General features: G+C 40.2%; 1 protein-coding gene across 1 annotated transcript; it reads right to left on the bottom strand.

Moving 5' to 3' along the window:
• Nucleotides 1-1,100: 1,100 nt before the first annotated feature.
• Nucleotides 1,101-2,198, bottom strand: LOC140184136 (uncharacterized). The gene is made up of 3 exons (XM_072234429.1): nucleotides 2,069-2,198; nucleotides 1,743-1,859; nucleotides 1,101-1,504 (listed from the first exon to the last, which is right to left on the bottom strand). The coding sequence occupies exons 1-3, from the start codon at nucleotides 2,196-2,198 to the stop codon at nucleotides 1,101-1,103; spliced, it is 651 nt and encodes a 216-aa protein (XP_072090530.1).
• Nucleotides 2,199-14,325: the final 12,127 nt, after the last annotated feature.

Below are 14,325 nucleotides of genomic sequence, written 5' to 3'. Positions count from 1 at the left end.
ACAGCTTGCCATGGAAGGGAGTACGAATGTTGAATGAGGACAATAGGAAAGTAGAGGCTCAGAGGAAACAAAGCATCTCCACACGCTTATCTGAAATTTCCACCAATGAATTGCATAAGTATCTCTATCCTATTTTATGTTTTATTTCTCTTTTAATTATCCAAACCTCATAACCATTTGAATCGGCCTGACTGAGATTTACAAGATGAACATAGCTTGCTTCAAGTCGACAATCTTCGTGGGATCGACCCTTACTCACGTAAGGTATTAGTTGGACGACCCAGTGCACTTGCTGGTCAGCTGCGTTGAGTTGTGAGAAAAGTGTGAACTCACGATTTCGTGTACCAATAACCAAAATCAATCATAGGGTTTACAAATATGACAAACCACAAGGGTATAGAGTATTCTTACCTTATTGATTGTGGATTGGTACAAAATCAATAATTTTCCAATGTTAGATCATACCTAGACAACCAAAATCACAAAACTCACTCAATCACTATAGCCAAAACTTAAAATTATGTAGAAGAGAGAAATGGGTAAGAAATTGAAATTGTTTTACCACTTTGTTTAAGTGAAATCGAAGAGCTTAGCGAGAGCTTCACGTGGGTGCAAACAGCACGCAAATTGGAGCTCTGTAGCTCAAGATATGAACGATTGAAGAGGAGAATTAATAGTATTCTTCCTTTCTTCAGCTGCCCTAACCCTCTCTTTGGGGTAAAATGAGTTGAATGCTGATTAATTGGAGCTTTTATATGTTGGGCTACAGCCCAACTTGTGCCCGGTCCAACCGTTTATCGTTTTAGGTTTATTTGGCCCAACTTTGGGCCATAAATTTTAGAATTAGTATCCAGTTTTTAATTCTAAATATTTTTCTAAGTTTGTCTGTAGTTTTATTTTCTCACTCGTAGTACCAGATATACTTAAGCCGGTATTGCCGGTAAAATTACCAAATTTCACTTTTAAATTTTCTAATTAATATCTCTAAATTTTTGAACTTATTTCGAGTAATTGAATTATTATTTTATTTTAATTAAGCAGTTAATTAAATTCCGGTTCTTACATCCTCCCCTCCTAATTAGAAATTTTGTTCTGAAAATTTAGGATTTACTTGAGAATAACTTGGGATAATCCTTCTGCATCTCTGAATCCAATTCCCAAGTATGTTCTTTCATTCCAAATCTCCTCCAAGCTACCTTCACCAACAGAACTTCTTTTCTGTGCAACGTCTTTACACTCGTGTCATCAACCTTCACAGGTGTAACTTGAAACGTTAAGTTCTCCTTCAACTCAACCGATTCGAGTTCTAACACATGAGTTGCATCCGGTGTGTACTTATGAAGTTGCGACACATGGAATACATCATGCAACTTAGACAAATATGGCGGCAAGGCCACCTGATAATCCACCGGCTCGACTCGCCTCAATACTTCAAAAGGCCCAATGTACCTCGGATGCAACTTCTTTGTCTTAATTGCTCTTCCAATCCTAGTTGTCGGACTAACTTTCAATAATACGTGTTCACCCTCTTCAAATTATAACAACTTTCTCCTCTGATCCGTATAACTCTTCTGTTAGCTTTGTGCAATCAGAATCCTAGCTCGGATTTGCTTGATCTTCTCAGTGGTCTCTGCTCCGAAATCCGGACCCAAAACACTTGATTCACCGGCTTCATATCAACACAGTGGAGATTGGCACTTCTGTCCATACAAAGCCTCATACGGAGCCATTCCAGTACTCACATGAAAGTTGTTGTTGTATGCAAACTCCATCAACGGTATGTAACAATCTCAACTTCCCAGCTGATCCAGCACACACGTCCTTAGCATATCCTCTAACATCTAAATAGTCCTTTCTGACTGTTCGTCAATATGTGGATGATACGCTGTGCTAAGACATAGTCTCGTACTAAAAATTTTTTGAAAAGCTCCCCAAAACCTTGACATAAAAGAGGGATATCGATTCGACACTATCGTCATTGGCACACCGTGCAACCTCACTATCTCCTTTATGTATAGTATCGCTAATTCTCCCAGTGAATAGTTCACTCAGATAGGCAGAAAGTGACCGGACTTGGTCAATTGATCTACGATCACCCAAACCGCATCAAATTCTGACCTAGTCCTCGGCAAACTTGATACAAAATTTATATCCACTCCTTCCCACTTCCATTGAAGAATCTTAAGAGGCTGTAACATTACCGATGGTCTCTGGTGCTATATCTTCACCTTTTAATACGTCAGGCACTTGAACACAATGGTTTTGGTGAATGCCAACTTGCACCAGACCTTGATAAATCATGAAAGTTCGACAGACATCTTGTTCAAGCCAGATTTTGACAAGCTAAGTCTTGAGCCCAAGGACTTAAAGGCCTATCCGAACAGTCTATTTTAGTTAGGAGAAATCTCGATCCAACCACTAGGGTATATCAACCTTTACACCACCTTCAAAAAAGGACCAAAGAGTGTAACACCCTACCACACAGAGCTTTACGCTTAAGTCGTAAAATAGAGGTGGTGTGGTATTACGACCTCTAAAATAATATATATATATATATATATATATATATATATATATAATAGTACTGGAAATGATACATTATATGAGGAGCTTAGAAAACAGGTAAAGCAAAAACGCGAAACTAAAAAGCGCAACGCTGAAAAGTAACGTAACTTGTGTACGAAGAAACTAAGGTTCACTAGCATAAATATACAAAAGACAAGAGTAGAGGGTCAAGAGTACAAAATATCGAGCTTCAAACTTAGCCTGCGATGCCAAGGCTGGCCGGAGAATATTTACATACATATATACATAACCCAAAATCTAAAACACATACACAAAACCCTAGTTCTCCATAAACCTCTAGGAGATACAAAATAAAAAGTTACTTGGAGATAGTTAAGTACATATATATATACATAAACTACACATCAAAATATAACCCAGAAACCACTCCGCTACAGAAGTCCAGACGCCTAGCGAGGTGCTTGTAAGAACCGCGAATTAATTAACCAATTAATTAACGTAAAATAATAATAATTTAATTTTCTGGAATAGGTCCGAAATTTTAGAATATTAATTAGAAAATATAGATATGACATTTGGACTCAGAAGATTTTTCTGAGTTAGAAAATGTAATTTTCTTCGAAAAATTGTATAAAACGCATACCGGTAAATTAACCGACAGTACCAACTTAAGTCTGTCTGGTATTGTGTGAGAATGATAAAAACAATAGAAAAATTTAGGAAATAAATTAAAGTTGAAAATCCGACACTAATTTTAAAGGTTTGGCTCGAAATTGGGACAAACGGGTCAAAAACACTAACGGGTTTGACTACTTGGGCCTAAGCCCAACATTATATAAGTCCATTAAGTGACAAATTCAGCAACTTTCAATACAGCACAACAGCTGCAACATAAGTTACAGGAAGAGAGGTGAGGGTTTTGGAAATACTATTCACCTCATCATTCATTTGATCATAACTCGAGCTACGGTGCTCCGATTGACGAACCGTTTGTGGCACGCGAAGCTCTTGCCAAGCCCGTCATTTCCAACTAGGTATTGAGGTAAGATTTTTGAAAATCTCTACCCAGTTCTCATCCCTTAAGAATTTCGAAAGTTAGGTCTTTGTTTTGAATAAATTTTTGTGATTTGGTTGTTTAGGTGCCAACCAATAGTGAGGAATTATTGGGTTTCACCCAAATTTATGGTGGGTAAGGTAAGATTGCCTTAAACCTTCATGAAATTATGATTATTGAGGAACACTAGAATTTATGTTGTGTATATTAATTGTATATAGATTGGAATTTATGATTATTGGAGCTTTTGGGTTGTGTGTGGTGGCTTGTTGAACTTGGGAACTTGCGAAAGCTTGGTTGAAGTCAAAATTTGGTGTTTGGAGCATATTGAGAATTGACCAAGGTATGGTTTCGGTTTCCTCTATGTAATATATAATATTTTTGGCTACTTAGGCTAGTGACCCATAGGATAGGTTGGATTGAAATGGTTGTTGAGATTGTTGAATGAGGATGTATGATGCTTTGATGAATTTGAATAATTTAATGAATTGTGATGTTGAGGTTGATAAATGATATTTGAAGTTTGAGATTGAAGTTGAATATGTTTGATTATGATGATTGTTAGTGATATAATGGTGATTGATGATTATGTTGGGTGAGAAATTGTTTTGATATGATATAATTGATCATTGGAGTTGAGAATTGGATAATGTGAATGGAAACTTGGTAAGATTGGTAGAATGAGACAAAAATGGGTAAATTTTGAGGTAAATTGGAGTTTGGTGTAGTTTTGATTTGGTTTTGGTTGAGTTTTAAGGATTTGAGAAATTAGTGAACTTTGGTAAAAATAGATTTTTAGTGAACTTTGACGGATTATAACTTGCGCCTCAAAGCTTAAAATTGAATGAAACTTATTTTAAATTAAAGATGGCTTTGAGAGCTTTAAATTAATATAAAGTTTGTAGAAAATGAATTTTTGTAGAGGAAGTTATGACCGTTTAACATTTGGTGTCAAAATCTGAATTCTCTAATGTTGCAGAATTTTATGATTTCTGGTTTGTGTGTGCGTGCTCTCATTAGTGGCAAATTTTGACCTGTGCGCATGCACACACTGTGTATTTTTGAAAATGTGCTTACGCACACACTTGTGCGCACGCACACACAAGGATGTGCTTACTGTTGAGAGCGCTAGCACATTCTGGTGTGCACAAACAACCTGTGAAATTTCCAAGCTGTGCGTACGCACAGCCCCGTGTGCATGCACACGCTGGGAATGGCAGTCTATTCAGGGTGATCGCACGCATCTGTGCGTGCGTTTAAAATGAAAATTTTTGCCTTCTGTGCATACACACACTTCTATGCGTACACACACTTCTTGAAAATTCTTCTGTACGTGCGTACGCACAACCCTATTGATGCAATTGCATATTTGATATATTAGCTAGTTAGTTTAGTTGATTTTAGCTTGATTTCACTCATTTTCTCTAAATAAACAAGTCCTTTTATGAGTTTGTATTCATGCATGAGAATACTAAGGAACATGTTGATTCTAGCCAAATTCATGCAAATGATTTAAGGAATACATACATGAATGAGTATGAATGAATCTCATGAAATTTATTGCATGAATTGGTAAGACTTTGAAGCTATTTCCTTTGTTGATGATAGGTGATGAAACAAGGAAGCATGGAAGCAAGAAGGATGCAAGGAAATCTTGGAGCAAGAAGGAGATGTATGTTGCCAACTTGATCCTCAAGTTGGCAACGCCCAATTGATGCAACCAGGATGAGAGAGCACGTTGGCAACTTGGTTTCCAAGTTGCCAACGCCCAAAGTGGTGCTGCCAGGAGGTGTAGCACGTTGGCAACTTGGAAACCAAGTTGGCAACGTGCTAGTGCACAATCAGCGGAAATTGCAGCCTGACCCTCCCCTCTTCAAGGATGAATATCTTGAACCACAAGGATCCAATTGGTATGATTCCAATTGCGTTGAGAAGCTGACATCAAGATCTTTCCAACGATATACAATAGTCCATAATGTGGCAAGGAATGGAAGCTCAAATCAGAGGGAAACTTAAGACCCAAAAGGCAAAGGCAAGCTTGGCCCTGGAGGCAACCAAGGCAAGAAGTTGGCGTTGCCAACTTGGGATTGGCGTTGCCAACGCCACACACAATCATACCAAGCAAGCTTGGCAACCCTGGAAGCAAGGTTGGCATTGCCAACTCTAGAACCAAGTTGCCAACGCCACACACAAGCCACAAGCAAGCAAACTTGGCCCTGGAAGCAAGGTTGGCGTTGCCAACTCTAGAACCAAGTTGCCAACGCCACACACAAGCCACAAGCAAGCAAACTTGGCCCTGGAAGCAAGGTTGGCGTTGCCAACTCTAGAACCAAGTTGCCAACGCCCACCCAAGCAATCTTAGAGAGCTAATTTGGAGCCTCGAGCACGTTGCCAGCCTAGAGATGAGGGGCGTTTTTGAGGACAACGCAGGCTAACAACGCCAAACAATCAAGCTTGGCCCTGGAAGAAAAGGAGCTGGCGTTGCCAACTCAAGATGGGCGTTGCCAACGCCACACAACCAAGCAACAAATGGAGCCATGGAAGAAAAGGAGCTGGCGTTGCCAACTCAAGAATGGCGTTGCCAACGCCACACAAGAAAGTTTGGCTAGGCACCAAGTTTTGGTGCCAACCAGGCTGCCAAACGCCCATTGGCGCACCAACCAGGCTGCCAAACGCCCATTGGCGCACCAACCAGGCTGCCAAACGCCCAATGGCGCACCAACCAGCATTCTAAACGCCCATTGGCGCACCACTCACGTTGCCAACGCTGGATGGGCGTTGCCAACGCCAACTTACCAAAACAAGGCAGCCTGAACATGTCCACTTCAATGGAAGATATCTTGAGCTACAGAGATCCAAATTGAGTACTTCCAGTTGCGTTGGAAAGCTAACATTCAGAGCTTTCCAACCATATATAATAGTCCATGGTGGAGCACAAGATTGGAGCCAAAACAGAGTCATCTTTAGGCCCTAAAAACAAGAACATGAAGTGAAATTCAAGAAAGCTAGAGATTGGCCTTGGGGTGTGGGTCGAGCACGTTGCCAACGTGCCACAAGGGAGGCGTGTTTTGCAACAACGCCAGCCCCAAGTCCTTGCCTTGGGAGAGTGATGCTCGAGCACGTTGCCAACTTGGGGTTGAGGGTGCGTTATTCACAACAACTTGGCAACAACTTGGCAGCTTGACCTTACCTTCTTTGAGGAACCATAACTTGAGCTAGGAAAGTCCAATTGAGGTGATTCCAGTGGCATTAGAAAATAGACATCAAGAGCTTTCCAATGATGTATGATAGTCCATATTGAAGCTGAAGGTTGACACTCAAATTCTGGGCTACATTTAGCATGAAAGTAAGGCCAAGAAGAGGAAAAGCAAGTTGTTGGCAACAACTTGGGCTAGCAACGCCCAAGTCTCATACTTCATGCCCAGGAAATTGTCCTGCACGTTGCCAACGTGCATTTGGCCTGGAGTTAGTGCCAATAACGCCCTCAATGGGCCAGAATTGGTGCCAACTTGCTCCACTTCCCCTATTCCTCACAAAGGCCAGAAACTTCATCAATTGAGCCAAGAATTCAACAAAGAGGAAGCCCATCTTGCTAACCCACTTGAAGATCTTTAGGACTAGTATAAATAGAGATTGAGTTTGTACTTTGAGGGGACTTTTACACTTTTACTCTACTTTTTACACTTAGTTATTTTTACACTTTTTAGCACTTGTATTTGAAAACTCTTTTGGTACTTCCGAGAGGAGACCCAGAGAGCTACTCTTGGTTCATCTTGGAACTTCTCTTCTTCATTTTCTTAATCTTCAAGCATTTACCTCTTCTTCTTCATCTTTCTTTGCAATTTAGTTTAACTTTGATTGATGGCAATTGTTGTTGAAGTTGGAGCTATGATTCACTAAACCCCTTTCATTAGGGGGAGGAGCTCTGTTGGTTGGAATGAATTGGTGAACCCATCTTCTCTTTCTCAATTTTAGTGGTTGATCTAAAGAGGGAACTCTTGTTCTTCAAAGATTCAACCACCATCGAGAGAGGGGTTAATCTATATGAATTATGTGGTGAATTTGACGAATGAGCCACATAATTCAGTTTAGAGTTCATCCTCTCATGATTTCCTCAATCAACATACCTTGGTTAGTATGTGAGATGTAACTCTCCTTGGTTGAGATTTTGGAAATTGTGTGGCTGGATTAAAATTGATCTTCATCTCTTCTCATGAACAATTAGATCACGAGAGTGGCAATTGGCTATGTTGAGAGAGATTGAATCACCAAGAGATTGGGATTCAATCACCCATTTGCCATGGATCTATACCCATGATTGAGAAGGATTTGACTAACATCAATTCACGAAAACTAACATCTCTAACCCCTAATGATCCTCTCTATCATTAACTCTCATTTCTCTTGCTCTAGCTATTTGATTACCCAATTCCCAATCCCTTTCTACATTCTGTCTATTTACTACTCTTGTTATTTACATTCTGTTCATCTACTTCTTGCCATTTACCTTTGATGTTATTTAAGTTTCTTGCAATTTAAGTTTCCGTCATTTACTTGCACTTCATTTCTTTATTCTAGTTCTTTACATTCTTTGCCATTTAAATTCTTGCAATTATGTTTAAAAATCAAAATGCTCATGAAATCAAAACTATGTTTGCTTGACTAAATCTACCATTTAACTAAAGTTGCTTAATCTACCAATCCTCGTGGGATCGACCTCACTCTTAGTGAGTCTTACTACTTGATACGACCCGGTATACTTGCTGGTAAATACGTGAATTCTTAATTTTACGTATCAAGTTTTTGGCGCCGTTGCCGGGGATTGGAAAGATTGACAATGATTAAGTGAAAGGTGGTTTAGATTAAGCATTTTCTTTTGTGTTTTCATTAAGCCCACTAACTGTTTGATACTTTGTTTCACTAACTCTAATTTCACTCTAATTTTAGCATGTTGCACTTGTGATTTTGGTTCTGTTTGTGTATGTCAGGAACAAGTAGACGTGATATTGAGGACGAGAGAACCCGCCGAAGGTTAAGGAGAGCAGAAAGAGGAAAGTTCATAGTTGGTGAAGAAGGGTCAGAGGAATCAGAGGGAGAAGATCAAGTCATGGATGATGAGATGCAAAACCCTCCTGGAGGGGCCAACAATAATGGTGGACAAGCTAGAAGGGTGTTATCATCATTTACTATCCCTGATCCAAGACATTGTGGGAGCAGTATTGCTACACCAAATGTTCAGGCCAATAACTTTGAGCTAAAACCTCAACTCATCACTTTGGTACAGAACAATTGCTCTTATGGAGGGGGACCTCTTGAAGACCCAAATCAACATCTCTCTGTTTTTCTGAGGATATGCAACACAGTGAAGACAAATGGAGTGCATCCAGATGTTTACAAGTTGTTGTTATTTCCGTTCTCTTTGAGGGATAAAGCCACTCAATGGCTAGAATCATTCCCCAAGGAAAGCCTCAATGATTGGAATGAAGTGATGGGCAAGTTTCTAGCAAAGTTCTACCCACCTCAAAAGATCATCAAGTTGAAGACAGAGGTCCAGACTTTCAGGCAAATGGAAGGGGAGTCATTGTATGAAGCCTGGGAAAGGTATAAATCACTAATGAGAAGATGCCCCCCTGACATGTTTAGTGATTGGGTTAAGCTCCAAAACTTCTATGAAGGCTTAAGCTTTGAAGCAAGGAAGGGACTAGATTACTCATCAGGAGGATCACTCAACATGATGAAAACTGCCGAGGAGGCCCAAGACCTCATTGAGATTGTGGCAAACAACCAATACTATTACTCATCAGAGAGGCAAAACAATCCGCCCCCAAAGAAAGGTGTAATGGAGCTTGAAGGTGTTGATGCTATCTTGGCACAAAATAAGTTAATGCACCAACAAATCCAACAACAAATGGAGATGATAACAAAGAGTATGGATGGTTTGCAACTTGCAGCAGTGAACACAACAAATCAACCATCACTTGAATGGAGCCAAGGTGAAGGGATCACAGTTGAACAACCACAAGAACAAGTTCAATACATGCAGAACACTTCAAATTCTCAGGATGAATTTCATGGTGATACATACAATTCATCTTGGAGAAATCATCCCAATCTAAAGTGGGGTGAAAACCATTGGCAAAAGAACAACAACCACAACCACAACCGTAACACAAATAACCAAAGCCACCATGCCAACAACACTAACCAATATAGAAAAACACAAAACACATATCAACACCCTCATAATAACTCACAAACTCACCAAAACAACTTCCCTGCACCAACATCCAACACACAGAATTACCACACTAACCCACCCAACAACTTTCAACAACAATCCACCCCCATCATATCCCCAATTGACCATTATGAGACTAGAATTTCAAGTCTTGAAGCAACCTTACAAGCACTTGCTCAAACCACTCAAGCCTTAGCTAAGGGACACAAGGAACATGAGGTCATCATGAAGAACATTGAGAGACAAGTGGGACAATTAGTCAAACAAGCCGAGCGACCAACCAATGTTCTTCCAAGTGATACAATACCCAACCCAAGAGACACAGAAAAAGCCATAAAATGGGAGGAGTGTAAAGCAATCACCCTGAGAAGTGGGAAGAAAGTGGAGACAGAAGCCATTACTCAGGAAGAGCACATCAAAGAAGGCTTAAAAGAAGAGGTGAAGGAACAAAAGCAGGAGCAAGAAACCTATACACAAAGTGCTAAATTAGCTAAAAAGGAGGCAGTGAAAGCATACCAACCAATGCTCCCATACCCTCAAAGGTTTAAAGAAGAGAACAAAGAGAAGCAATATTCCAAATTCTTGGAAATATTCAAGACACTACACATCAACATCCCCTTCATTGAAGCACTTGAACAGATGCCCCTATATGCTAAGTTCATGAAGGAATTATTGACAAAGACAAGATCCTTGAAAGAGGGACAAACGGTTATGATGACCAGGGAGTGTAGTGCCATCATCCAGAAAAAGTTGCCAAAGAAGATGAAAGACCCAGGGAGCTTTCACATCCCCTGCACAATAGGCAACATGATGATTGAGAGAGAATTTTGTGATCTTGGTGCAAGCATAAATCTGATGCCTCTATCTCTGATGAGAAAGCTTCAGATTCATGAATTGAAACCTACAAAGATAGCCCTTCAAATGGCGGATAAATCTATTCAACAAGCACTCGGGGTTGTAGAGAATGTATTAGTAAAGGTGGACAAATTTTTCCTCCCAGTTGACTTTGTCATCCTAGACATAAAGGAAGATGACAACACTCCCATTATTCTAGGGAGGCCCTTTTTAGCTACTGCCAGGGCATTGATAGATGTCGAAAAAGGAGAATTAATGTTAAGGGTGCATGATGAGCATATAGTGTTCCATGTCTTCAAGAATTTGCAAGACTCCACCCAAGAGGAAGAGTGTATGATGATTTATTCCATAAATCCCAACTTGAAAGAGGCACCTGATGAGGCACTTCCAAGCTCATGCAGGAAAGAAAATGAAGAGGTGGAGGTGCTGCAACAAGCTCAAAGAATAGAGGAGAAGCTGCAATCAAAGTCAGCATTTAAGATTCATAGCAAGGACTGTCCAAAAATTGAGATTCCAAAACCTGAACTATCTCCTGGAAAAGAAGAGAGTCCCAAGAAGAAAATGCCAAGAGGATGGAGAAACAAGAAAATCTCCACTGAAGACTTCTCACCAGGGGATAAAGTGATGCTAACTTACCAACCAAAAGAGACATCTCCACACTTTTCTGGATACTACACAGTGAACAAAATCCTCTCACTTGAACATGTGGAAATCATCAAGAATGATACTGGAAGGAAGCTCACGGTGAGAGGGGAAGGATTAAGGCACTATGATCATCATCCGCCCTAAAGAGGGACAAATGTCAAGCTAGTGACAATAAAAGAGCGCTTGTTGGGAGGCAACCCAACCAGAGGTAACCATCTTTTCATATCTAATTCAATAAAACTGTTAATTAGTTTCATCTAGATTGCAAGAAGCTAAGTTTGGTGTTGCACACCAAAACAATCTAAGGGAGAATGAAGGATTCTAAGTTTGGTGTTCCACCAAAAATCCCATCATAAAACACATTCTCACTTTCTGCCATAAGGCTAGCTTCATGCATTTAGACGGACTAGTTAATTATCTTGCTGTTTTCTAGTTTTTAGTCTATTACCTTAGAAAAAGAAGAAAGAGTTTCACACATGGTTAATTTGATGCATTGGCAAGGTACTAAGTTTGGTGTTCCCACACCAAAGTAAGTTCAAAAAGCCCACAAATAAATCATGCAGACTAACCACTGTTTCTAAGTGCTTGGGGAACAAGCAACTTTTAATATCATTGTAGAATGTCATACAAGCCTTTGGAGGGATTAAGCATCATCAATCAAAGAAGCAAAAGATGAACATAAAGGCTAGCAATGATGATGATGAGAAGAAAAGCAAGTGAACTCCAACAGGTTGTATTGTTAAGTGATATTTTACATCAAATGTTGCTGTGATTGAAAGTTGGATTGTATCCTTATTTGCTCTGTTTGTCGGCATCATATAATTTTTCTTTTTATATTCCCGCCTGCCTTCATAGCATAGTCTTTCTTTATAATAAGCAAGATGCTTGATTATTCACAACATTCTTATCTTCAAAACCTGTTTGCACTCAATTTTCAAGAATGCATCACATGAAAGTTCTTTGAAAAGAAGGATTGAGGAATAAAATCAGTTTTTGAGGCAAGCAAAAGATTAGGAGAAGTGGTGGTTCTAGTAGTATGATCATGTATTGAGGTTGCATGCTTGTGAAAACTTGCATGGGAGCTCATAGGCAGGACATAAAGTTCAAAGAAGTATTGTAGAGATTCTCAAAAATCTATTGATCCAAGAAGCAGCAAACAAAGCAAAAGGAAGAAAAGAAAGTGCAAAAACAAAAAGAACATGGCCCAAGGCTCTGAGCATCAATTACTAGGCAGAAAAAGAAAGAAAGAAACAAAAACTCAAAAGAGTTGCTATCCTAGTAAATGCTTGTGGTTGAAGTGTGTCAAGGAAAGAGGCTTGAGCAAGTAAATCCTTGGGGGTGCTTTAACACCTAATACCTTAAAACCAACTGGTTTAGGAGTATTGATTGAAAGCTTATCTAAAGAGCCGCCTTGAGACATGACACTTAGAGTCGAGGTCAAAGCACAAAAATTATAAGCTGCTTCAAGGTGATTACATATAAAGAGATCTCCATGATATCATTTGAATGAAAGTCCTAAGATCTAAGACTTCAAAAATGTAAGGACTGATAAGCACTGGGACCCTTGCATGAACACATAATTCAGAGTTCACCCCACTATCACTTAATCACTTCACTCACCAAGGTATTATAAGCTATTCCTCAACTCATTCCAATTAAAAGAAATCTTTGTGCATAGTTCTTTTGTTGCTTGAGGACAAGCAAGGTTTAAGTTTGGTGTTGTGATGCAATTGCATATTTGATATATTAGCTAGTTAGTTTAGTTGATTTTAGCTTGATTTCACTCATTTTCTCTAAATAAACAAGTCCTTTTATGAGTTTGTATTCATGCATGAGAATACTAAGGAACATGTTGATTCTAGCCAAATTCATGCAAATGATTTAAGGAATACATACATGAATGAGTATGAATGAATCTCATGAAATTTATTGCATGAATTGGTAAGACTTTGAAGCTATTTCCTTTGTTGATGATAGGTGATGAAACAAGGAAGCATGGAAGCAAGAAGGATGCAAGGAAATCTTGGAGCAAGAAGGAGATGTATGTTGCCAACTTGATCCTCAAGTTGGCAACGCCCAATTGATGCAACCAGGATGAGAGAGCACGTTGGCAACTTGGTTTCCAAGTTGCCAACACCCAAAGTGGTGCTGCCAGGAGGTGTAGCACGTTGGCAACTTGGAAACCAAGTTGGCAACGTGCTAGTGCACAATCAGCGGAAATTGCAGCCTGACCCTCCCCTCTTCAAGGATGAATATCTTGAACCACAAGGATCCAATTGGCATGATTCCAATTGCGTTGAGAAGCTGACATCAAGATCTTTCCAACGATATACAATAGTCCATAATGTGGCAAGGAATGGAAGCTCAAATCAGAGGGAAACTTAAGACCCAAAAGGCAAAGGCAAGCTTGGCCCTGGAGGCAACCAAGGCAAGAAGTTGGCGTTGCCAACTTGGGATTGGCGTTGCCAACGCCACACACAATCATACCAAGCAAGCTTGGCAACCCTAGAAGCAAGGTTGGCGTTGCCAACTCTAGAACCAAGTTGCCAACGCCACACACAAGCCACAAGCAAGCAAACTTGGCCCTGGAAGCAAGGTTGGCGTTGCCAACTCTAGAACCAAGTTGCCAACGCCACACACAAGCCACAAGCAAGCAAACTTGGCCCTGGAAGCAAGGTTGGCGTTGCCAACTCTAGAACCAAGTTGCCAACGCCCACCCAAGCAATCTTAGAGAGCTAATTTGGAGCCTCGAGCACGTTGCCAGCCTAGAGATGAGGGGCGTTTTTGAGGACAACGCAGGCTAACAACGCCAAACAATCAAGCTTGGCCCTGGAAGAAAAGGAGCTGGCGTTGCCAACTCAAGATGGGCGTTGCCAACGCCACACAACCAAGCAACAAATGGAGCCATGGAAGAAAAGGAGCTGGCGTTGCCAACTCAAGAATGGCGTTGCCAACGCCACACAAGAAAGTTTGGCTAGGCACCAAGTTTTGGTGCCAACCAGGCTGC

The sequence above is a fragment of the Arachis hypogaea genome, chromosome 4 (genome assembly GCF_003086295.3).
Source record: "Arachis hypogaea cultivar Tifrunner chromosome 4, arahy.Tifrunner.gnm2.J5K5, whole genome shotgun sequence".
Lineage (NCBI taxonomy): Eukaryota > Viridiplantae > Streptophyta > Magnoliopsida > Fabales > Fabaceae > Arachis > Arachis hypogaea.
This window is presented reverse-complemented; position numbering and strand designations above follow the sequence as displayed.

Coding starts and splice junctions, on each gene's coding strand:
- LOC140184136 (XM_072234429.1), bottom strand. CDS start 2,198: ATGTTACAGCCTCTTAAGATTCTTCAATGGAAGTGGGAAGGAGTGGAT. Junction 1,860..2,068: donor AGATCAATTGACCAAGTCCG/GTCACTTTCTGC, acceptor ATTGACGAACAG/TCAGAAAGGACTATTTAGAT. Junction 1,505..1,742: donor CATACAACAACAACTTTCAT/GTGAGTACTGGA, acceptor TATTATTGAAAG/TTAGTCCGACAACTAGGATT.